The 26,836-nt window shown below is 38.3% G+C and overlaps 1 protein-coding gene across 1 annotated transcript; it reads left to right on the top strand.

The window, feature by feature from the left end:
- Positions 1-1,779: 1,779 nt before the first annotated feature.
- Positions 1,780-22,522, top strand: usp46 (ubiquitin specific peptidase 46). Its single transcript, XM_030131655.1, has 9 exons — positions 1,780-2,154; positions 6,368-6,448; positions 6,802-7,015; positions 15,622-15,860; positions 16,964-17,040; positions 17,138-17,221; positions 17,305-17,502; positions 19,911-19,989; positions 20,083-22,522. The coding sequence occupies exons 1-9, from the start codon at positions 2,119-2,121 to the stop codon at positions 20,182-20,184; spliced, it is 1,110 nt and encodes a 369-aa protein (XP_029987515.1). The 5' UTR covers positions 1,780-2,118; the 3' UTR covers positions 20,185-22,522.
- The last annotated feature ends 4,314 nt before the right edge of the window (positions 22,523-26,836 follow it).

Raw genomic sequence — 26,836 nt, 5'->3', positions numbered from 1 at the left:
GTTATCCTCCAGTGAAAGTACCACCCACTTCTGTTGGGAGATTGATCTCCTCTATCAAGACCACAGGACTGTAACATAGTGCCACAACCTGACAACCTAACACATTCAAGTTATTATTCATGCTTGAGAACATAGCAGTGAGCTACAAGGCCATTGGTCCTAATTTCATTGTTGTCTGTACTTTTTATATATATATCCTCTTTGTTTGTGTGAAACCAAAGACAATTCTCCAATTTGTCAACAATGGAGTTCAACTTGACCTAACTTGACTTAAATCTTACGTTGTGTTATTTAGCCTTAGATGGAGTTTACCACCCGCTTTGGGCTGCATTCCCAAACAACCCAACTCCGAGAAGACCGGTGGTGCAGTAAACAGCAAGAAGGTCCTGGGTTCAATTCCAACACCAGTCAATGGTTAGTCTGACCTTTCTATGTGGAGTTTGTATGTTCTCCCCATGTCTGCGTGGGTTCTCTCTGGGTACTCTGGCTTCCTCCCACCATCCAAAAATGGTCAGTTAATCTAAATTGTGAATGTGACAGTGGTTCTTTGACTCTATTTGTCAGCCCTGCAATGACCTGGTGACATGTCCAGTGTGTACCCACCCTTCACCCATAAGTAGCTGGGATACGAGCCCTGTGACCCTGGTGAGGATAAAGGAGGTTCAGAAAACGAATGAGTTGTGTTATGTTTTTTCTCTTCTATTCTCTATGCCTGTCTGTTTCTTCATACATAAAGTAAATTTTATCATTATGATAATGTCTTTGTTACAACGCACTTTGTGTAGCTGATATTATTAATAAATAAAGTATGCCATTATTCTTATATTGTTATAAGGGGCTTTCTACACTAGAATACATTGTGACCAATTGAAATTTAAAAATAAATAAATTTAAAGGCAAACTGAACACAAACCATAACTGAATGGACTATGCATTTAAACAATATATTTATTCACTTACTCATTTCATATGTATTCTCAGTGAAAACACTTGCAAAATTTTTACATTTTTGGTTGTTTTAATTTCATTCATGCATATTTAAGTGGTACATGTGTGGTGGTGATATGTTAGCATTATAACTGACTGCTGGCCACAGCATGATTAAATGAAAACAAATAAAATAAGCATCAAGGAATCAAATCAGAGCTTTTGACCTGTTCGCTTTTTTGTATTTTCTTATGCTTTCATTCAACACCAAAGCTGTGCATTTAAAGTTGAAAAAATACTAGTTTGACATTTATCATAATAATTATCACTTTGGAGACATAAACAAACCAGATGTATATGTATTTCTTCCAACTGTACTGAGAACTCTGTACTATGTATGACATGATAGTCTGTTTCTATATCTGTAGTCTGGTTTTATGAATCAAAACTGCAAGCTATATTTTATTATGCCTCTATGTAATTGTGGTAAAAGCCAAACTGAGGTCAAGTGTTGTAGTGAAGGAATAGAACATCAGCTTTCAACAATATTAACTGCATTGTCCATCTAAAAGATTTCAGTTTCAATATTATACTAGAAACGACTCGATAAACAACTTATTTATGATCTAAATTTTTTGATTAAAAAAAAAAAAAAAAAATTGCTTTCTGTTGTGTAACTACAACTCCCAAAAGCCCTTGCTTTACACATTTGCTTCTGATTGCTTGCGGCTCACCTAAGCTTCACCATCCCGGCCTCTGTATGGTTATATGAACCTGTCAATCAAAAATAAAAAAAAAATACTAACCAATCAGCTGTGTAGTTTTTTATATTAGGCGGGGCTTATCCTCTTCCTTAATCAGCATGTTTGTTATCCGCTCGTTGCTAACAACCTGCTTCCTGTAACTTCGGCTGCCCATTATTCACTCATGCATTGACGGGTTTTAATAGCAGCAGGCTTTTTGAAAGGTGTGTGAGGAGGATGAAGCCGTTCCCACATTGAGTGCACTTTCCTCCGTGGCGGCCCGGCTGCATGGTGCTCCTCCGTGTCTCTCTGCCTGCTTTCTGACGCTTGGGGTTTGCAGTCTGGCCTCCTGCTGCGGCTGCGAATTAACTTCATTTTTCGGCGTCGCCTTCCTCTGAAATCATGTTTATTTTATAAAGATGACGGTGAGGGGGACACTGTAAACTAAATGACTGTCAGAAACATCGCCTCCATTTGTAATATGGTAAGTAAGTCGCTTTCTGTCCGCGTTGCTGTCGATTTCCCTGCAGCCACTGTGTTGAACCTGGTGTGTATTGATGTTCATGGGTGAGTGGCCTCCCCCCTGCACCCAGACGCTAATGTGTGCAGGGTGCAGGCTCTTTATCACAAGGATGCACATTCAGTCAGACTGTAGCCACATCTTTCTGGTTCTCCGGTTTAGGAGGACTCCAGTCCAGGCCTGTGTTGTCATTCCTCCATGCTGGTGGCAGTGACATTGGCTGATGCAGCCATGCAAAGGGACACAACGTGCAGTTTGTGTAGCTTGTCTCAGATGATTGACAGGTGACTGAAGCGGCCTGTTGAGGTTGCGTAATGTGACTGTGCAGAGGGCTGGTGTTATCCTCCTATCAGAGATCACAGATCTGCACTAATCTGTGTTTACGTTGTGTTCAGGGGCAGTGAAGAGTGGGAGAGCGCAGACTTAAACTGCTTAATGCCACTGGCCAACACTGTTTTTAGTCCTGTAGTGTCCTGCTCTGCTTTAATGGACGTCACTGCACAGGTCTGTTACACTTCCACAGATGCATATCATGAGATTAAGAGCAGGGCTGCTTTCATTATTGATTAATCTTCTGATCGTTCCTCAGATTAGTTGTTTTGTCTATAATGCTTCACAGACCGGCCATTATATAATTATCCATTATCAGGCCAAACTTTCCACAGGCCAGTGGGATGTGGTCAAATTCCCCACCTTTTTTGACCAACAATTCGAGACCCAAAGACCAGCAGTGAAAGAAACCTTCAGATCATTTAGTTAATTTATTGGAAACTAGTAACTCTCTTCTGCATGTAGAGGCCCCACATGAATCTCCTTTTAACCATGTTAATAAGGAATAATAAAAAGTGTACACTTCATTCAATAATACAAGATTAGTGTGGTATTTCCACTAAGTAAGTGCATGTTAAATATTTTTTGTCCAGTAATCAAGTCAATTTAAATCAATTGGCCTTGTTATTATGTGCCCTACACCTAAACAAAAATGATAAATTAATTAAAAAAAAAAAAAAAAAAAAAACCTGACTGAGTATCGAAGATACTAACTCACTTTTCAGACTTTAACATTCAGAAACAGTGCCATAAACTTTAGTTGTGTGCCTCTCTGATTTGCAATACAAATCATCTCCCAGCCCCACCCCAGATAAAAAAACAGTCAAGTCTTACAGAAGATATTGACTGTGTTTTCCCTTTTTATTAACTGACTAATCCGTTATTCATACAGAGAAGATTAGTAACCTTGCTAAAAAAACTACATTGACATTTTCTCGTCCTCCACTCTAATTGGGAAAAAAAAACTGTCTGCACATATTGTTCATTTCTGAAGTCTGTTGACTGAGTACTAGATGTTCATTCTGCACTAATGGCTTCACATCACATTTATATGATTTGCACTTTATCACTTTTATCTACAACAGTTTCTCACACCAAACTGTCAGACTCTGCCAAGACATCGACAGTGGATGAATACTGACAAATAGTTGTTTTCTTGTGTGTTTTCTGACACATTAATCTGTTTCCAGTTTTTTGGTTTTTCTCTCATGTTTGATTTTTGTCAGATCTTAGATGAGTTGAACATTTATTGAATCACTATTCGGTGGAGATCTTGACAACTTATGGACACGTTAAAATGAGGCTGTTGGTGCTCCGCTTCATACAAGACGTCAGTGCTAAAAATGTTTGAAACCACTGGTTAAATCTTTATAAGTGTTGTCTTTTAATGTTGGCATTTTGCCTCTGTTGTTATAATTTATCTTGTTTTAAATATTTGATTTTATTGTTTCTTAATGCTTTGATTCATTTTATTCACTGTGTTTTTAGTCTTCTGTACAGCACTTTGGTCCACTGTGGTTATTTTTAAAGGGATTTATAATTTATAATAATTTAATTTGATAATAATTTATAAATAAAGTAGGATTGGATTGGATTTTGAAAGCTTGCTATATTATTGACTGAGTAAAATATTTGTCCGAAAAATTAACGCTGTCAAATCAATATAGTAAGGTATAATATTTGTCCCTGAAATGTAGTGCAGTGGAGGTAAGAAGCCACGACCAATGTGAGTTAAACTATTAGGCGAATGTATCTCAGTAATTTTCCTTTTGACAAACTAACAATGACAGCTTTAATATATTTTTCTTGCTATTAATATAACAGTACAGGTTCAAGTTCACATGTCATGGTAAGAGAAGCTGTATAAAATATCAGACCTTTGTTTAAAGGTATGTGGGCACAAAAGCTGTTTTTCTGTGCTGCATAAGTGAATGAGTGAAGTGTGCCAAGGTTTTATTGATTGTGTTCAGTTTACATGAATAAGCCTGAAATAAATCAATAATTGAGTGCTAAGGTACTGTAATTCTAAAACTCAGATTTAGAGCACCATCTCATTGATGTTCGTCAAGGACTTTCTTTCTTTAAAATGTTAAAGCTGCATATGACTTTCGTCACCAATTTTTCATCAAATCTGTAAAACAAGAGTCATAGCCTAAGTGTCACGAATCCATAAGTCTTTCAATGATTACGCACCTGAATGTCTTCCCTCACAGTGAACAATTTTGAAGTGTACTCCACTAGAGCTGCATAATATATCGTTTGAGCATCGTCATTGCAATATACGTGTGCACGATAGTCACATTGCAGGTCCTGCAATGTAGGAGGCAAATGAACTCAATGTGTTCTAATCTGATATCAACCTGGGTACCTGACACACACTGCACGCAGCGATCCACCAATTGCAATCTTTCTTAATCAGTTTGCCAAAGCAGACCACACCCCTGCACATGGAGAGAGTCGCTGGTAACAACATTAAAAAATGAGCAATGAACGAGAAAATCACCGAAAATGAAGACTTGGTGTGAAAAAGAAAAGAAACATCAGTTATCTGGAATTATTTCGGCTACAAGAAGGATGATACTGAAAAACGTGTTCTGTGTCGACAGTGCCTTGCACCTGTTGCCACAATGAGAGGTAACACAACTAATTTGCTTGACTATTTATGTCAGTGCCCTCTATTATCTCCTCCTGAGTATGTTTTCATATCGCAATATATATTGCAGGGTTAAAAAAAGTCACAATGTCAGTTTTTTCCAATATCGTGCAGCCCTATACTCCACCGTAAACAATCCATTTGTTTACAAACAGAGCCGGTCGGTCACTCAGGCATTTTCAGAAATTTGTTGCAATGTGCATTGTGGGAAGTGCAGCTACACACAACCACATTATGGTCGCAGCAGCAACAAACATAGAAACAGCTTCACTGCCTCTTGCTACTACAGCTGCATTTTATAGATGTGATGAAAAATTGGTGATGAGAGTCATACGCAGCTTTAAACTAGCAAAGGGTTACAAGTGAAACCAGTTTGTATAACCACTTTTGGCACATGCCTTATCCTTTATTTGACCACAAGTTATGCAGCTAAACAATATTTTCCTTTTAAATGAATGAGGCCACTGTCTGCCGTTCTCACCATAGCAGTCAGATACCTTAGTATGGCATCAGATAGTATTAAGGGTTAAGTCTTTGTGCCATAAATGTCATGAGTAGCTCTATTAACCATGCATTTTCACTCTGACTTTATACAATAAAGGCTTTGATCCAGTGTTTGCATAGATTTGCAATGAGGGAAGAAGCCGTTTGTGTGTGCAGTACTGGGATTGTGCCTGCTTTTGTGCTGCAGGGCGGAATGGAGAGTGGGACAAAGAGGTATTCTCTGAGTCTGCTTTGACAGAGTGAAATGACAGTCATTCAAAGTCAAAGCCTTCCCCAAACTAAATTATCTCCTGTGTTCGCTCAACAAAGCTGTGGCTCATTTGGAAAAGCTTTGAGCTCGGGAAAGTGGAAAGGTTCTGACAGGAGATAAGTGGTCCGTCTCAAGGATCCACCATAAAATACTCCTGACCCCAGCACGAGTGGACCTATTTAGACCACATCCTTTCTCTACTTTGACAGGAAGTTATTTTTCTGACAGTCTTAAAGGAAAGGAGATGGGCTGCAGCATTCTTGAGGAAAACTAAGACCGTGAGATTTCACAGAATGGAAGGATATTCTATTTCTGCCTGCAGTCGTTACCTGTGCTACATTTCTATAGTGTTCATGTGCAGTATATATTCACATTCCTGGCTAAATAAATGAAGCTTTTATCCAAGATGATGACTTTCATGTTTCCCTCTGGTTTTTCAGGGCACCAATGCCTCTGCTCTGGAGAAAGACATCGGCCCGGAGCAATTCCCGATCAATGAACACTACTTTGGATTGGTCAATGTAAGCATCACTAAATCCTCTCATACATTAACAGACTCGTTTGTACAAAACACAGGTGTCATTTTTCAAAACAAACTCTCGGGACGGGACTGGTGTAAGTCACGTTCTGTGCTGAGCAGCTGAAGGGGACAGCTTGTGCTTGTTGGCTATTCCACTGAGGTTCTGTTTCTTTAATGTGACATTTGCATTAATACCCTTCATCCGCCCACATGCACTGTCTACTAAATGGATAAAAACAACTCATCACTTAAGTCTTTTTCCACCAGAAACTAAATTTTGGTCTGGTAACACTACTTTACATCTGATTGTTAGATGTTTACTAATCACCTTCTTTTTCCTGCCTCTTCCATCAGTTTGGAAACACATGTTACTGTAACTCAGTGCTCCAGGCTCTCTACTTCTGCCGGCCTTTCCGAGAGAATGTGCTGGCGTACAAAGCCCAGCAGAAGAAGAAGGAGAACCTGCTCACATGCCTGGCTGACCTCTTCCACTCCATCGCCACACAGAAGAAGAAAGTGGGGGTCATCCCACCCAAAAAGTTCATCTCGCGCCTCCGGAAAGAGAACGGTGAGAGCACAGTCTGACAAAAGCCGCAGTTTTTGTTCAATAGGATCAAGACTCACACGGTATAAGAGCATGCGTGTACCTCATTAACAGCCTTTTGTTAATCGAAACCAAAAAATATGCCTGAAATAACTTTGCATAGAAACCTCCAAATATGGTTGCATGTTTTCAGAATCAGGCTTTTTTTACCACTTGCATCATAAAAAGGCAAGTGGCTAAATAACAAGAAACACCTGGATCCATACAGAGCAGAAATGTTACGAACACGATCACTGCAGACGCCAGAGAAATCTACAAAGTACACATTTACTGAAAATAGCCTTTAGAAATATTGAATTATCTTCAGTTGAACTTGGATGAGTCTTAACTGTCCTCTTGCATCTACATTATGAAATTAACAATCTGCATCATTAAACCCTTGATTACAGTTCTGTACGTCAGTTTGTGGAAATGGGTGGAATGCAAGGTTAAACACAATTGGTTTGAATAATTATTCATTACTACACTAGTGGCCAAAAGTTTTGGGAATGACATAAATGGATTTTTTGCTTTAATGTGATTTTATTTATCATTAGATTGCTTTGAAATCTATGTAAGGCCCCTGGGTGTTCTTCAATGTACCTCTGAAACATGTGGAAACAAAAAAAAAAAAGAGAGTAAATTCTAGCAAAATTTACCAAAATGTCTGTAATTCCCAAAACATATGGACACAAGTGTAGAGGCTAAAAAGCAAACTGCTGCTGGTGTTTCCAACACTGGGTTTTGGAGATTAAAGCAGCTGAATCACACATGCGCAGTGGGAGAGAGTTAATTTTTGGTGGTATTTTCATTGTAACTTGTGGCTGTCTGTGTGTGATGGTTTTTCCTAATGTTACCTGACTGGTAGCTCTGCATGTTGTATCATTTAGCACAAACATTATCTCAGTATTTTGACAATATCTATACAAAGTAAACGTCAGTCCACATTTTCCTGTAAAATCAGCTTCAGTGTTTCCTTTAATCATAGAAATTGTTGCATCTTAATTTGTTCCACCAGAATCTTATAGGGAATCAAAAACAGCTTTTGACTAAAGCATCTGTGTAAATCAGAGTTCAGAAGTTTGACCCACAGCTGATGGATTTATGGTAATTCCTCATCATTATTTCTTCAGCAGCAGCAGCAAAACAACATGCCACACAAACTCTGAAAGTTATTGCAGATTAAACCTGGACACAGACGTTTAAGTTACTGTAATTGCACTGAAATATACTGAGTGTCCCAGTGACCTGTGTTAACAACAGTAATGGTACAAACCCATAAGTTAGGACAGCATTCTCTTTAAAATCCTGTAATGTCACTGATTTAAAAAAAAAAAATAAAAAATGAAAAACTCAAAAAGAACGTTCACTGACAGAAGTTGTGACAGTGCTGTTGTTTTTTTTTTTTCGTTTTTTGTTTTTTTTATGACACAGCCTGTACAATCCCCCCGAAAAGTAGATCATGTGACTAATTAAGATGGATCACCATTTAAAACCATAAGATCACCCAGACCCTGCACCAGTTTTCTGTGCAGCTTATGCTAAATCAGTAATTTTATTGTAGATCAAGGGAAGCTAATGCAGAAATATGGAATTAAATAAGAAATAAGTTAAACACCAGTGATAGCTGTAAGATGCAAGCTTCAAAAACAACAAACTTGGTTCAATTAAGGCTATTTTCCAATATAATTGCAGGTTTATTTTAGACCGTACCAAAATTGATTTGGATAGGTGGTCAAAACTTCCACTCCCATTGGCAGGACGAATAAATGCAGTGAAGATGACTGTAATGCCCAGATTTCTTTATTTATTTCAAATGATTACTATTTTTCTTCCCAAATCCTATTTTGCTCAACTGGATCGCTTTATCTCTTCGTTCATATGGAATAAAAAACCTGCACGTATAAAGAAGGCAAGCCTGGAAAAAGTTAAATCTGATGGTGGTTTGGGTCTACCTAATTTTTTATTTTATTACTGGGCAGCTCATATTGCTAAGCTGACATATTGGATCACCATGTTTGCAGACAAGGAGGGTCCAATCTGGGCAGAGATGGAACTGAGAGCTACACTCCCATTTTCCCCAATTTCATCCTTAACTGCTCCTCTTCCACTAAACATCAAAGCACCTGATCTGAACTCAAATTTAGTGGTCCAAAATTCGATTAGGATTTGGGGTCAATTTAGAAAACATTTTAATTTGACAAATATATGTGGTTTTTCTCCAATAAGGTTTAATCATCTTTTTGCACCATCTCAAATGGATCAGGCATTTGCAATTTGGCACAGAAGTGGCTTAGGCTATTTTCAAGATCTTTTCATTGATGAAGGCTTTGCATCTTTTAATTTTCTATGTGAAGATCATAATTTACCAAAGTCTCATTACTTTAGATATCTGCAGGTTTGGAGTTTTGCCTCTAAATTTTTTTCAGAGTATCCATCCCTACCTTCTAAAGACCTATTGTACTTAGTCCTTAATGTAAATCCATTCAATAAAAGAGCAATATCAAAAATATATGCATTAATCCTGAACAGCTGTCCTCAAACGTGGGACAAAATTAAAGCAGCATGGGAAGGAGAAGTTGGAGAAACAATACCAGAAGACACCTGGAAAAATACCATACAGCGTATACATACATCTTCTTTCTGTATCAGACATGGTTTGATTCAATTTAAGGTTGTCCACAGGTTGCACTATTCTAATGACAGACTGTCTAAATTATATCCTAATGTAGCACCAAACTGTCCTAGATGTCAATATTCTCCTGTTTCCTTGGGACACATGTTTTGGTCATGTCCATCCTTGTATAGCTTCTGGTACTCAATCTTTCAATCACTTTCAGCGATATCTGGCAAAACACTGCAGCCTGACCCTTTGATAGGCATCTTCGGTGTGGTTAGGGATGATCTAAACTTGTCCCATCTCCACAAAAATGCAATTGCCTTTGCATCGTTACATGCCCGCCGTCTGATATTACTGAACTGGAAGGGGAAGAACCCTCCTGCCTATGTTCATTGGATTAGAGAGGTGATGTTGGGATTGGACCTGGAAAAAATTAGGTATACAGTCTGCGGGTTAGAGGATAAATATGACAGAACCTGGTCACAGTTTATAAATCATATCAGGAACTTGCCTTTTTCCTGACTTTTTGTTTTTACTTAATGCATTTTTTTGTCTTCTTCACTCTTTTACTGCCATCTTAGTCTTCTCAGTGCCCACAGTTTGACCGCTGGGACTTTTTTTGTTTTGTTTTTCCTTATGCAAGAGGTCCAGAATGTTGGTGATTTGACCAAAATGATCAACATAAATTGGTTTGAGTCTTTTTTTTTTTTTTTTTTCTGGTGTTTTGTTTGTCTCTGTATGTATATGGATGTATTTGTGGGGATGCCACCTGGATGGGGGGGGGGGGGGGGGGTTAAGAGCTAGATGGGAGAGAATCTGGCGAGGAATCAAGAACTGAAACACAGATTAAACTACATGATGTGGATCTCCAAAAAAAAAAAAAAAAAACGCTAAATATCTCTCCTTCCAAAAAAAAAGCTAAAAGCAAAGCCAGTAAAGTTTAAATCAGTTTAGTAGTTACACAAAAGACATAAATATGCTGTAAACTGTGAGAAAAGATGAATCACAACCAAACCTTTGCGCACTAATGTAGATATTAAAAAAAAAAAAAAAAAAAAAAACCGACAAACTAATAGTCAAGTCGAGTCATGTTAAAGTTAATCACATTATATTTACCATCTACAAAGTGTCCTGGTGGTCCATCTTATAATTATTGTTACATTAATAAGATTTTAGGTCTGATAAAAGTTTTGAGGTCTGTCTTGACTGGATTTAATTAACAGCTCTTATGTTTATCAACTACAACCTTTTTTCCTCCACCTCTTGCTCTCCTGCAGCTCTGCCCTTTTGTCCAAATACAGTCACTTTTGGTCCCAAAAAGACAAAACTCAAACTTTAACCTTCACAATGATGATCCAGAGTCCAACGGGTGAATCCATCCAGTTTTTTTCAGACGGTCCATCATGCAGATACACTATATGGATAAAAGTATTGGGATGTGTTTAATTCAGGTGTTTCTTTTCTAACAGGGGTCTGGGCTACAACAAAATAATGACAAATGTCATTATATAGTTTTCTATTGGGATAAATATCATGGCACTGATAAGTTTGGTTAAATTATCTTTGCTTCCAAAATGCCTGGTGAGATGTTTTTTACTTAATTTCTCTCAACATTAATTTTTTTTTTTTTATCCATGACTATGATTTTATATGTTCTACCTCTATCTTCTATATCATAATACTGCAAGGTCTCAGAGTGTGTGTGTGTGTGTGTGTCTGCACAGTTCTGAGAAATATAGATGTTTTTAACTGCCCAGTTTGGTACCTACAGTTGAGGAATAGTCCCATCTCCACATTAAATATCTCAGCAAGTTGATAGGACCAATATTTTGGGAGATATTAGTCATTTTGGATTACAATAGCTTTATAATCCCGTTGCTTGGTTGACCAGAGGCGCACTACCACGCTGCGTGACAGGAAATGTTTAAAAAAACCTGGAATGATGCATTTACTAACTTCAGTCCCTAGATATCTAGGGATGGGAATTGTTAAGAATTTAACAATTCCGATTCCATTATCGATATTGCTTATCAATCCGATTCCTTATCGATTCTCATTGGGTGAGGGAATAAAATAGTACAAACAGGTGTGTTTGCATTAACTGTCTTTTATATTTCCATCTCTGCACAGAAAATATAACATATACAGTATGTACAAATGATAACAGCAGATGACGCCGGGCTGGTTTTGGGGGGGGGGGGGGTGTACAGTGAAAGTGAAACTAAAGACTCTACTAATTCCTCTATTGCCGCATTTCTACTACGTGGAACCGGTTTGACTAAGTAACGCTAAGTAGCGTATCAAATACGTGACATTCCTGTAAATGATTCACATGCTGTGGACAAATGTTTGAGGATATTGGAGAGATTCCACCCTTTTGAAGACATGGAAGCTTTGCAAGTGTTCCAAGTAAGTGGACCTGGTGTCATCTTTTAGACCATTTCTGCCTCAACGCCACGTTGGCTACGTTCTGACCAAAACAATGCAGCGTACGTGTGATGTCATCGCGCATGCACAACGAAGGCAGAATCAATAAGCAGAATCGTTAAGCAAGCAGGCAAATGATTCCAAGGAATCGAGCTACTGGGAACCGGTTCTCACAAAGAACCGGTTCTCGATTCCCATCCCTATAGATATCTGTATTAATATGACCTGTGGTTCCGCACAGGTCAACACACTAGTTTCTTAAATATCTTTCATGCTCTGACTGTAAATAATAACTTTCTACCACAACTAACAATCTACTTTCTTCACATCTTACTTAAGAAGATACATTTCTCATTAAACTTTAAGAAAATTTTGATGTGTATAAACTATATGGACAAAAATATTTGGACACATCCAGTCTACAGCTGTAAATAGTCCCATTCATGCTGATTTGAGATTGAAACATCATTATTTCCTTACAGTTTAATGGGAGATTTTTCTTTGTGACATGTGAAGAAAGTCTGTTGACCAGACCTCTGTTAAAAAAAGAAACACCTGAATTCAACATGTCCAAATACTTTTGTCCATATAGTGTATCTTTGGTGTCACGGCAGGGCAGGTACAGGTGTAATCTGAACTAACAGGTGGAATAATGTTAATGATGTCTGCATTCCACTGAGCTGCCCCTCATATTGCGCCCATGGACTGACTTACTCCAGTGGAGCAGAGCCTGTGTTAATGACTGATTTCACTCCACCTGCATCTACCTGGCATATCTACTCTGAACTCATGAAGCTCATGTCTAAAATCTGTGCTAGCAGTCGCCTGTGTGCGGTGGTGTAAAGTCAAAGTTACAAGTGAAAAAGTTTTGTGCGGTGCAGATGTGTTGTTTTGTGTTGCGCGACGGCGGCAGTGCTGTTTGTCTGTAACGCAGCCGGAATGTGGAGGTGAAGGGCAGGTGCTTGTTGGTGGTAAGGTCACTCCTAAAGTCGAGCTGACAGAGACGCCGACTGTTCTCTGCTGTCCGTGTTGAGGAAGCTCTTTATGTGAGCAAACAATACCATCTCTGTTGGGACTGAGCTTTGGTTCGCTGCCTACTTTCAGGGTTTGTTTTTTTTTTTTTTTTGTCCTTTCTGTTCACTCTCTACGTCTGCTTCTTCATTTGTGTTTTCAAAAGTAACAGTCAGCGGCATCACCACTGTGCTGACTGCAGGACATCAGATCTTTAAGACTTTACATCCCTACTGTTTTTTTTTTTTTCTTTTTTTTTGTGAACAGATATGCTGTAGTCTGTCATAACATGGGTATCTTTTCCAAAAAATGTGACCCAAGTGTTACCGGACATTTGGTGTGTGTCGACAGGCTGTTGTAGTTCATGTCCTCAGCTTCACTCTGGTAATAGCAGCTTGATTTCTGCTCAGCCCTTTCCTTATTTGACCCCACTGCTGCATAATGCCTTAAAATCTGATTTGAGCCAGAGCGTCCAGACTGAGATACACAATTAGAATCACATTTCAAACCACATTAAAATGCAGATTGCATCCAGTTTGAAAAAGAAATGGCACTGGATGTGGTTTTGCTCTCCTTCAGTCATTCTAAAATGTACCTGGATTTGTCCAAAAATGGCTTTGAACTGTAGTTTGAACAGGGCCAAAGACTGAACAGAAAAGTTTCATCACATTACAGGTGCATTCGGTCATTGAAATGGTGGGTTTGTTCAGCTCGGCTTTTCTATGAGTCAACAAACATTAATGTCATTAATTACTGATGTTCTAACCAAGAAACATGCTCTTCAATACTACTGCACACTATACTTACAAATTTAGGAACATTCTTTTTAAATCTTAAAGAATTATGTATGAGCCAAATCCAAGCTAATACATTATTAGCTTAATAAAGCCAATAAATCTGTTTTTTACCTCTTAAGAAAGCTTTACACTGGACTTTTTTTCCTTTTTTTTCTTTTTTTGAAGATTACAGCTTAAGAACTGTAACAATTTCATCTCAATTGTTTCCTATAAAAAAAACCACATTGTATCTTGGAATCACTTCTTTTCAGAAGGAGGCATCAGAATGGGAACCCCTCTCCATTTCTAATTGTGCACATTTAGTGATACCCTAGTTACTATTTCTGTTAAAATTGTTTTATGACTACAAAGTATTACACAGGGTTCCTGCAGGGTCTTAAAAAGTCTTGAAAGACTTGAATTTACAAATCTGTTTTTAAAACTTTAAAAAAGTCTTTAAAAGGTATTACATTTGATATGGTAGGTCTTAAGTTATGTTGCCATAAACTTGTTCACTGTATTGTGTTCAAATGTGTCCAAGCTGCAAAGACATTAACATTAGTCTACTCAGTTCCACCCGTTCCAACCCAACAATTTATATTGAAATTAGGAACCAATTATCGCTAACTTTGCAGCCCCTGGTGAGAAATGATCACAGAACATTCAGTTCTGTGTACAGTATGTATGTAATATTCAATCTCTGCTAATGTAGATAAACACATTTTCCTAAATTTTAGGAGTCCCAAATTTTTGGCAGTATGGCTGTGAAATGGGCATTAAATTCTATTCTAAGTAGTCTTAAAAATGTCTTAAAAAGTTTTAAAATTAACTTGTAGAAACCTGTAAGCACCCTGATTACATTATTTGACATTTCCTGATAAAGACCAACAGACTGATTTTTCAGACCTGCAAAAAACAACCTTCCTATTTTACTGTGTAGCTCAAATCAGATTCACTGTCATTTCAACCCTAATTTTTTTGGGGGTTAACCTGCCAAGCACATTTTGCTTGCTTGATCCTTTTAAAACTTCTTCACCAGACCCGAGGGCCCCTCTGCACTGATTCACCCAAAATTTCTTGTATAATGTGTAACGGTTGAATGAGAAAGTTTAGTTTCGCTTTTGCTCTTCATCAGGACAAAATCAACATGAGCATCAAAGTCAATATTTAAGTGAAACTGGAAATAGAAATGAGTGTAGCAATGCTTGTGCACTGTAGCCAAATGGAGGAAAGTTCACATTTCAACTGAAAGATTTCATTTATTTATTGTTAGAAGATGTCACCTATGAAACATACCTTGGAAGTGTTACTTTATTTACTAACTTGTTTCTGAGACACCATGTAGTGTGAGTGTTTAAGAAATGGACACAAAACTCTGATTCAGTTATTTAGATCTTCATTTGTTAAATAGAGTAACACTGTAGGTCAAGGTCAACTTTTTATTTATGTAGCACATTTAAAACAGCACAGGCTGTCCAAAGCACAATGCAAAGATATTAGTAAAAAATACAAGATATGACAATACTACTAAAAGTAAGAATAAGATATATGAAAACTGATTAAAAAAAAAAAAAAAAAAAACAGATACACAATGGGATAGAAACATCTAAAATAGAAGATAAAATAATTAACATGTGGGTATTAAAAGCCAGTGTAATCCATTCCTTTCCAGTGGTCTACATTTATAATGTGATTGGTTTTGGAGGAAGAGGTTTTCAAAAGCTCCTCAGTGGTTTGATCTCGTCGTCTCTCTCCAGATCTGTTTGATAACTACATGCAGCAGGACGCCCATGAATTTCTTAACTACCTGCTGAACACCGTGGCTGATATCCTGCAGGAGGAGAAGAAACAGGAAAAGCAGAACGGACGCCTCAAGAACAACGGCACAGCGGTCACCACAGAGGCTGAGACAGAGAACAAGACAGAGCCCACCTGGGTTCATGACATCTTCCAAGGCACGTTGACCAACGAGACACGCTGCCTCAACTGTGAAACGGTGCGTGTATTTTTTTTGTCTTTATGTTCAGTCTGATGATTAAAGTTTGACAAATGATCCTTTGGACCAGTGTGTTTCCAACTTTATTTGTCCAAAACTCCCTGTTAGGAGTCACCCTGTGTAAGAGTTGAATAAGTCTGAAAAGGGGATTAGCTGTTTGCTGAGATGCTGAGAGGTGCATAAAAAAGATACTGTGAGCACACCCGGTAGGCTCTGGCCAGTTTACGTCATGGCAACCACAGGCCTTGTCCTCAAAATGCTGAGGGAGACGGGGAGTGGGACAGGTTGCCCTGAACAACCCCTGCAAACACCAAGACACTGCACCGTGTAGAGACAAAGGCACTCAGAGTAGAATAAGCATTTCAAAGAGTGCTTAAAGGTGTGTGTGTGTGTGTGTGTGTGTGTGTGTGTGTGTGTGTGTGTGTGTGTGTGTGTGTGTGTGTGTGTGTGTGTGTGTGTGTGTGTGTGTGTGTGTGTGTGTGTGTGTGTGTGTGTGTGTGTGTGTGTGTGTGTGTGTGTGTGTGTGTGTGTGTGTGTGTGTGTGTTTGTTTGTTTGTTTGTTTGTTTGTTTGTTTGTTTGTTTGTTTGTTTGTTTGTTTGTTTGTTTGTTTGTTTGTTTGTTTGTTTGTTTGTTTGTTTGTTTGTTTGTTTGTTTGTTTGTTTGTTTGTTGTTTGTTTGTTTGTTTGTTTGTTTGTTTGTTTGTTTGTTTGTTTGTTTGTTGTTTGTTTGTTTGTTGTTTATTGTTTGTTTGTTTGTTTGTTTGTTTGTTTGTTTGTTTGTTTGTTTGTTTGTTTGTTTGTTTGTTTGTTTGTTGTTTGTTTGTTTGTTTGTTTGTTTGTTGTTTGTTTGTTTGTTTGTTTGTTTGTTTGTTTGTTGTTTGTTTGTTTGTTTGTTTGTTTGTTTGTTTGTTTGTTTGTTTGTTTGTTTGTTTGTTTGTTTGTTTGTTTGTTTGTTTGTTTGTTTGTTGTTTTGTTTTGTTTTGTTTTGTTTTGTTTTTTTTTGTTTTTTTTTTTTGTTTTTGTTTTTTTTGCCGGGGTGCAGCAGACTTCCCCACATGGACTCACAAAGAAAATGACAGTTCACCACTTCCTCTTCCTGACAGGTGAGCAGCAAAGATGAGGATTTTCTGGATCTTTCCGTGGATGTGGAGCAGAACACATCAATTACACACTGTCTCAGGTAGTATTGATTCATGAAGTCACACCTTAACTGCTATTCCCTTGGGTCAGAATGAGATTAAATAACTGATTCTCTTGTGGCACGCTGTCATCTCCAGGGACTTCAGTAACACAGAGACTTTGTGCAGTGAATACAAATACTACTGTGAGACATGCTGCAGCAAGCAGGAAGCACAGAAACGGTGGGTAAAGCGCTGAACCTCACGCCAGAAACGATGTGTTACTGTAGAAACGTGTGTATCTCTGACTGTTTCTTTCTCTGCAGGATGCGAGTGAAGAAGCTTCCTATGATTTTGGCACTACACCTGAAAAGGTTCAAGTACATGGAGCAGCTGCACCGCTACACTAAGCTGTCCTACAGAGTGGTGTTCCCTCTAGAGCTCCGTCTGTTCAACACGTCTGGAGATGCAGTAAACCTGGACCGCATGTATGATCTGGTGGCTGTGGTGGTGCACTGTGGCAGGTACAGTATATGGATTATCAGCACAAAACAAAAGACTATAACATACACTGCCCGGCCAAAAAAAAAGTAGCATGTGCAATATTTGACTGCACCACCTTTGGTTTTAATTACAGGAGACATTCACTGTAGTCGCTTTTTCATTGACCCTCAAATTGTGCAAATATAACTTGCGTAAAAATTTACCTAATGGAACAACGACAATTTCGCCAAAAGTCTCATTTTTCGATTAAAAGTTTTTGCGCTGGCAAGAGGTGGTTTTTCAGGCGTAGCGCAAATGTTATATCACGCAAAACTGCAATGGAAAAACCTTTTTTCGCAACTAGAGTCAGGTGAATTAAAAAACAGATGTTGACGGACGTTACAACAAGCGAAGAAGAAGAAACATGTCGCGGTATGTGTGGGCACACCAGGAAACCCAATCATTTTTTAATTTAGTATGAGATAGAGGGGTAATATATAATAATAATGAATATATCTATAAATCAACACCATATTTATGTTCGTCGCCATGTTTATGGAATGACTACTCATGTCATCTTGCAATAATAAATAAACAAATCATCGCATTTGTGATTTAATGGAAAAACCGACATTATGGACTTCTGTTTTTTCGACATTTAGTAAATATTGGTAAAGTTTTGCACAGATGTCCAATGGAAAAGGGACTTGTGACATCTTTTTTGCTACTTAATGCTTATGTATTGTCACAGTAAGGTTCATAATATTCTTTCTGTCCATAGTTGCATTAATTTAAAATTTTTGATTCTTCCCACTCCTTTTTGAGCAGTACAGATTGAATTTAGTTTATTACTAGTGAACATGGCAAATGACATATTGTCTTGATCACCTCTGTTTAATGTATTTGCATTGCAATTAGTTCTTTGTACACATAAGTTTTGTTGTTTCTTCTGCTTGAAACAAATTAATGGATGAATTATTGATGATGGAGAATCGGACCGCTGCATCAAGTCCTCATCCCATCCCAAATTAGAGTCTGGACTTTATGGTGGCTAATCCATATGTGAAAATGATGTTTCATTCTCCCTGAACCATTCTGTCACAAGTCTGATGATCCTGATGAATCCTGGCATTGGCCAATGTTTTTGACACTAAAGATATGACAGGCTGCTTAGTGCAGTTAGAGTTAAATAACCTGCTACAGCTGAAACTTTATTAACCACTGCAGTACTTACCCATGGAAGGATCTGAACTAATGGCTTAGTTAAATCCAGGCAGTTACATTTTTGTACAGGCTGTTTATTTAACTGCAGCCAATAGCCTCTCATGTCTTTAATGTCAAAAAGATTGGACAATGCCAAGAATTGATTGAATTCCCACCAAATTGGGTGCACAGATTGCTAGTGACACAGATTAGATGTCATTACACTTTGGGGTAGGTCAAAGTTTTAATCTTTTATGAATTTTTTTAAATCTTTTTTTTCCCCATTTACTTATAATGGGCAAAGTTTCACATGTCAGTAGCAGCAAAACTACTGGTTGAATTCATACCAAATTGGGTGTATAGATTGCCAGGGGTGCAGAATAGATGTGGTTGCATTTTGGGAAAAGTAGGTCAAAGTTCTAAATTATTGTGAATTTTTAAATCTTTTTTTTTCCCCTTTAATTATAATGGGTGAAATTTCAAATGTCTTTAAAAACATCAATTTTGTTTTAAATTTTCTTCAAACTTGGCACATATATAGAGGCAATTGATAACCTGACATCAGCACATGCTGTACTGATCATTTAGTTAATGTTAGATATTATCAGGTGGCATAATTGGCTTGTCTGTGGATAAGATGTTAAAGATCATAACATTGGTCATCTGATTATTATAAACTAACAGATTTCACAAAATAGTTGTTTATTCAGGGAAGAGTCACTTCTCCCCAAGGACAAAACCGAGTCTAGTCTCATTCAGAAAACCCTAAGACTGTGTTTACACCTAAAGATCAGAGTCCTGTGTTTTAAGTCGCCTTCATCTTTGCTCTGATGCCTTTTCCTTGGACCTTGATTGACAGCACAATCGCCTCCTCAGTCAACTGGAAAGGTCACCAGAGGAAGCATTCATCTTGATTCTGTGATAGACATTTTTCACATTAATTAAGAAGCTTAATTCATGGAATTGAATCAGAATATTAATGATCTCTACTTGCCATGATGTTTAACAAGTATATGAATGCATATGAATATGTCTGATTATATCTGTATACGAAAGATGAGCGTAAAGCATCTCATATAATGATGAATCAATGAATAGTATTCAGTTTTTATTGTATTATTTGCAGCCTTCTTAAAATGCAGACTACAATGACAAGAGGCACTGATGTGGCAGACTGTTGTATTCTTTGATCAGTGATGCTGTACATCTGTTTAGAGGAGACTAACTGCTGTCTGTGCTTCCTCAGTGGACCGAACAGAGGACATTACATTACCATAGTGAAGAGTCATGGTTTCTGGTTGCTGTTTGATGATGACATTGTGGAGGTGCGTCACTCTCAGTCGTCTTGACTCATCTGTTTGTACTTCACTGTTGTTTGCCTTGTCATTAAGCCTCTGTCTTGCTCTTCTGCTGTGTAGAAAATTGACGCCCAGGCCATTGAGGAGTTTTACGGTCTTACCTCAGACATTTCAAAGAACTCTGAGTCTGGATACATCCTCTTCTACCAGTCCAGGGAGTGACTGGAGCTGGAACAGGAGAAGACTGAATAGGATTTTTTTTATTATACCTTCAGCCTAACGGACCCAGATTCTCATCTCCACCCTCCTCTTCCTCCTCCTCTTCCTCCTTCTCTATGACATCTCTGATATATGTGCCAATCCTCTTCCTAAATGCCAGCCTCTGGCTTTACCTGTGCTTCATCCCTCTTTTTGTCATTTGCTTCTTGTCCTTTAGTCACCTGCATCTGGAATGCACTTTAAAACTACAACAAAAGCAAGGAGTCTAGATTTACACCAAGCCCCGGCCCCTTTGGTGTTGACTACAGAGGGAAATCATTTTGGGGGTCTACCAGAAAAACGACAGCAAGAGGGGCCTGGTGCACTTGTACTATATCATTTCTGTGTATATAAAGTCTCCTTCCATGATGTGACATCCTCTCATAAACCTCTCATTAGGGCTACTTTTTCCCCATCACTGTCCAATCCTTTTGTATGATCATGTGACTGGATGATGCATGAGGGGTGACTGACGCTGGAGATAGACACTGTATTATACACATGGAAAGTTTTCATGCATCCTCAATGGTTTTGAAGCAATATGTGAGCATGAAGTAGTGCTCACAAGCTGCAAACTACCTAAACTAAATCGTAACATGACAGTACTTTGGCCTAATTGACACTACACTTAAATCCTGCAACTTTTAACAGATAAATCAGCTGCATCTTTATAATTTCTATACTGATCGAAACCCCCTATTTATTGAACTGATTATATTTATTACTGTAATGATGACTGCTTGTTATTGAAGGCGTTTGTGTAATATGGCTCTCGTGAGAGCTTTGTTTGTTCAGACTTCTGTCTAAGCTCTCCATGTGAGGAACATTGTGTATGTAATACACAACTGGATAGGACAGCTGTGGCAGGGTGATTCGTAGTTTGTTGTCTGCATGTTATAAAAAGATATGAAAGATGACCACAGTGTAAGTGAGACAAAACTCAAAACTGCCTCATCAATGCTTTTTTTTTTTTTTTTTTTTTTTTAATTTGAAAAATAGTGCAATAAGAGAAGTTGCCCAATGTGGAAATTCCCAGTGAAACTAATATACACTACATTTAAATGTTAGTGGTAGATGTGTGTTTTAGCAGCTGATCTTGTGTTTGTGTAAATTCCCTCCTATACCATGTGCATCCACTACCTACTGGGATGTTGTCCTCATCATTGTCGTCATCATCTATTTTCCTCGTGATCCTACTCAGCTTAGTCTTTTTTATCCGTGTTAAATTACAGCTTTGATGTGTCTTTTTCTCTCATTTGCTCTGATCCTAAACACCACGTAGCACTTCCAAATACTAAAAATCCATAGAAGTAAGTTCAGTTTTTTGATGTTATATCAGATGTCCCATGTCGGTGTTTACTCTTCGGCTGGTTACCTCTTGGTTTGCTGCCATGTTCTGTAGTTTAGTACATGAAACAACTTGCTTTCATGTCATTTACATTCCTATTTGCTGCACATCAGAGGAAATTACCATGTCAATTACATCTCATCATGAATTATAGGTAGAAATAAGATTGATTTGCTAGTTTTGTGTCTGTGTCTATCCAGGAGAGACAGAATTGAAGGAAATCATAGCGAGACTGTGGGATGTTGAATGACCTTGTTTCTGCTGTCTCTTCCATGAAGTCTGTTACTGGGTGAAGGATTTTGTGCCAAACTGGATTCAATACTGCAACAGAACATTATTTTCTTTGTAAAGATACACCTGTACATATATATTATGTAGAAAACACTTCTGGAAATAGGAAAATATTTTTTTAAAGTGAAGATCTTAAAATGTAAAATCGCTCATGGCAAAGATTTTAGCTTGACTATTAATGAAACCCTGTTAAAAAATACTGTGCTGTTTTACAATCAATCAATCACATAATCAGTCAGAACTGTGGCGCCGTCAGTCGCATTACCACTGTTGTCATCGTTATTGTCATCTGGTTGAACTGAGCCAGGGCAGAAAACGCTAACACAAATAGTCTGAGCCAGTTTAGACCCCGGTGAGAAGAAGGAGCTGATCTTCCATTAACACTTATGCACATGCCCTCGCTGAGGTGCTCAGTTGTTGCACTTGGTCTTGTATATCTTACTGTGATAGCGTTCCACTGAGGAGAGTCCTGTACCTGCCGGGTGGGATCTGATTGAGCGTTTTGAGAGGGACGGAGGAGAAACCAAGCCTCCATTTGGCTGTAAACTGAAAGTGCACTTTATTAGTGATGAGCTTCAATGCTTTAACATGAAGAACCACAGTCTAACACACTCATTTTGAGCTTTCTCTCTTTGTTCAATAAAAAGACTATCAGCTGACTGCTGGACTGTTTGTTTTTCTTGAGTGGGCAGACCTGAATGTGTTACAGATCAGTCACTTCCTTCCCTCACTTCATTATCACTATGTGTGTATCCTGTGCAGAAGCATCCCCATGTAATAGTCATCCTGAAACACAATGATCTCTGAAAAAAAGCCTCAAGGCTGCGCTCACAAAGAAGTAAAACCTCATCATATGTCATCAAGTCTGTTCTAGAGAAAGCTTAGACTGAAAGTATCTTCCGGTTTGTTTTGGGTTTTCACTGAAAATTACACAACATGCCCATCTTTTCAGCTATGAGCTTTGTGTCCTCTTAGTCACCCTGAATATCAGATAATCCAGCTGCCGGAAGTCTTTACTCTGTCTCTTCCCTGTGTTGATGTTCTCACTTTTTTCTCGTGTCTCACCACCTGTACAATTCCTGCTCTCAGTCTGAGGCAGCATCCAGCACGGAAACACACTGTTTTGAGTTCGACTCTGTTGTTATAAATCTCATACAGAAAATTGGATATTATACTTTGTGAATGCTCTCATGTTTATTTGGCCACACAGCTAATTGATTTGTCAGTCAAATTTTACTAAAAGGAGTGATATTTTGCTTTTTTTAAAAAATGGAATTATGCATTTTAAAACATTTCCCTGTGGTCTACATAAACTGTAAATGCTCTGCTTAGGTCTGAACTCTTCATTAATTCAACTCCACAGGTCCATCTTCAACTCTATTTCTGAGGAATGACACCAGAAAGGTCATTTTGAGCGCTTTAAATGCGCATGAGCCACTTCACCCCCCACCACCTCCAGGTTGTTGACTGTACTGCTCTCTCTCATTCAACCACTGACTGAACATTTTAGGTAATCACTGCAAAGTTTGGTGACAGTGGTGAGGAAAAACTTTTAACAGGCAGAAACCACAAGCAGTTCTCTGCCTTGACCAGATGGAGTTAAAGAGAGACAGTTAAAGGAAGAGAAAGATAGAGAGAGAGTGTGGGAGAAGGGGAGGGGGATAGGGGGAGATTCATGAATGCACAGCAAACTGAATAATAACTGTTAAAAGCTAGAACATCTGGTCTGCAGTCTAACTACTGGTAACTAGTACAAATACCCATAACTCTTATCACTACTACTCCAAATACAAGTACTAACAGTGGATATACTGCTGCAGATGGTAGTACCGAAAACAGAAACCCTTACTAGCCATGTAATGATATGATAAACACTATTGCAACTATGTGGATATATGAATAATGATGATGGAAGCAGAAGAGAAGCAGGACCACAACAGCAGGTCCAGAGGCGATCCAGGGAAAACCTGTGAGGACATAAGGCACAGAGACTCTAGGGAAGAAGGAGAGGCAGTAACGAGTATTTACAGAGTGTGAATAGTTCAGAAGAGGAGGTCAGAGCAAGTATACGGTGAAAAAAAAAAATCTAGCCTGAAGCCTTCCACCATGCCTTCATATCCTATCAATCTTTTCTGACATTATGCTGAGACCTGCAGGAACTGATGCTCTGACATGTCCTGCTACACCAGATGATCATATTCAATATGGACAAAACTTGAATTTTGTTTGTAGCGAGTGCTGCTCAGATCCCTACAGGACCTGGGAGTCTGGATCGAGGTATTGGATGGAGGTAGGACATCACGTACTGAGGTCAGTTTCATCAAGGTATTTAAGGCTGATCTACAGTCTTAGACCAGTTTAGTCCAAAGAAGACAGTTTGACATAGAAATAATATGTTTTCAGTCTAAAGGTTAACAAGCCTCCATCCAGGACTGGGATCTGCAACCTACATCTCCTGAGCCAGATGTGTCTCTTGTCTTTGGCTTTGTTTAAAAAAAAAAAAAAAAAAACTCCATATCCTACATTGTAAAATGTGCAGCCTACAGGGGTTGGACAAAATAATGGAAACACCTTCACCTCAAGATGATAATGCCCCAATCCATACAGCTAGAATTGTTAAAGAATGGCATGAGGAACATTCTAATGAAGTTGAGCATCTCGTATGGCCGGCACAGTCCCCAGACCTCAACATTATTGAGCATTTATGGTCAGTTTTAGAGATTCAAGTAAGACGTCGATTTCCACCGCCATCGTCTCTAAAAGAGTTGGAGGGTATTCTAACTGAAGAATGGCTTAAAATTCCTTTGGAAACAATTCACAAGTTGTATGAATCAATACCTCGGAGAATTGAGGCTGTAATTGCCGCAAAAGGCGGACCTACACCATATTAAATTATATTTTGTTGATTTTTTAAGGTGTTTCCATTATTTTATCCAACCCCTGTATACTCTATAATGCAATGTTAATATTTACAATTCTGCCTCCCGAATCAACCTGAACCTTGCCCTGAACTCCTGTCTCATATTGCCATGTTTTGTTTTAGTTTGAATAAAGTCTGGATTTACCCAGAATGCAGGATAAATTAGTCCTACTTCAGTTAATCATGTAAATAGCTAAGTGTAAAACTGGTACATGTAAACCTCTATATGTGAAGTACACAGTCTGACCAAAAAAAAAAGTCCCCACCTGGAGTTAACTGGATTTAAGAAAATATGTGTGGAGCCGTCTATTGGATAATTACTGCGGTGGTTAATGTATTTAACCCAAGCTGTAATGAGGAGCCTCTCCTTTCTTAAACCATCAATTTGCTGGGGATATGGGTGGACAATTCCAGGAATCATCGGACTTGTGGAAGAGAGGTTATGGAGCATAAGACCATTTTAATACATGGATCAGCCACAGAGTCCAGACCTGAACTCCACTGAGTCTTTGGGATGTGCTGGATAAGACTTTACACGGTGGTCTGACTCTCCCATCTTCTTGGTGGAAAATCAGCTATGAAGGTAAAAGTGCTGTGATATTACATGAGCACTGTGTCGTATAAAAGATGGAGCACGTGTCCTGAAATCACAGCTTAAGATAGTCCAATTGCATGTCGGAGTGTTTTTTGGTCATAAAGTGTGTATTATTTACATCTAATCCTTAGATCACATTGGTGAAACTGGCCTCTGGAAGCATGAAATCTGCACCTAAAACCATCCTTTCATTTTCAATGCGGAAAATGAGCCTAACCCTAACTTGGCCTGTCTTCAGTGATATTTTCAGGCCTAAGCAAGTTGAATTAACTTTGAAAGGCAGGAACGGCTGCCATAGGTAAAGAAATGAAATTGACATGGTGGCCAAAGTGTTAATGCTGTAACCTGGTTATTTTGTGGAAAACAAGATGGGTGCCCATTGTCCCCTCCCATGACCTTTGATTGGATTTATATCCCACTGCTACTTTGCGCAAACCAGTTTTAACTTAGATTGCGCAATTTGCCCCTGCTCACTCATGCATGAAAACCTGGGTCTGTAAATTTGGACAAATATCCACCAATCCCCTACTTAGCGACATCCATAAAAGAATATTCCAAAAATTATCAAATGCGAAACTGGGGGTAATTTTTCATGTATTTTTTTTATTCACCCTGTAGAAGATTCTCATTTTCTTAACCCACAAAGACCCAAACATCCACCACTGACCAAAATCTTCAATATATAAACTGTTTAATCCCTGTTTATCCACTAATCCATGTAAATAATTGGTGTAAAATGTAGTTTGTCATCTTCTCACGGTCATCAGATATGACCCATTTGGACGTTCAGAGGCTCTGTAGTGAACTATGGAAGCACCGTCATCTTCTACAACATTGATTCATCAGCAAATCCCATGGAGTTGGATCAGTAACAGTGGATGGACACACTGGGTTTATGTTCAGTTAATGCCAGATTTTGCTGAAAAAGTCACTTTTTTTCAGTTTTCTTTATTTTTTTTTTTAATATAATAGTCCTCAACTTTACTCTGAGCTTTTATGAACATCTATATGATCAGTGAATTAAATATAGGAAAATACCTAATGTCTACTGAAAAAACTCAAACTAAAGAGAATAATATTACAGTAAATGGTGATAAATCACTTAAAGGTTAAATATAGAGAAAAAAAAATTTGGGAACTGACACAAATGTCACACTGGGTCCTTATGGGTTAAAGCACAAAATATAAAATTCTGGACTCCCATTCTGACAAACCGGAAGAGCATTTTCAGTGACCGACTCACTGCAGGGCTGAGCGATATAGATGAGTGTTTATGCTCACTGCCATCAGACTGTACAACACAGCAGTCTGATGAGTCACACGTTAATGATGGCCCACTTTTGTCTAGTCTTCTTTAGTTGTTTTTATTGAGCAGATGAAAAATTAAAATTCGACAAAATTCATCTATATTTGTAAAAAGTAAGAATACTGTTATTGCTGCAAATTAAAATATTTCACTTTT

The sequence above is a fragment of the Sphaeramia orbicularis genome, chromosome 4 (assembly GCF_902148855.1).
Source record: "Sphaeramia orbicularis chromosome 4, fSphaOr1.1, whole genome shotgun sequence".
NCBI classification, from domain to species: domain Eukaryota; kingdom Metazoa; phylum Chordata; class Actinopteri; order Kurtiformes; family Apogonidae; genus Sphaeramia; species Sphaeramia orbicularis.
The sequence above is the reverse complement of the archived record's forward strand: the minus strand, read 5'-3'. Positions and strand labels throughout refer to the sequence as shown.

Excerpts from the sequence above, each read along its gene's own strand:
- usp46 (XM_030131655.1), top strand. The coding sequence starts at position 2,119 with ATGACTGTCAGAAACATCGCCTCCATTTGTAATATG. Across the intron at positions 15,861-16,963 it reads GCTGCCTCAACTGTGAAACG|GTGAGCAGCAAAGATGAGGA; the intron begins GTGCGTGTATTT and ends TCTTCCTGACAG. Across the intron at positions 17,222-17,304 it reads AAGCAGGAAGCACAGAAACG|GATGCGAGTGAAGAAGCTTC; the intron begins GTGGGTAAAGCG and ends CTTTCTCTGCAG.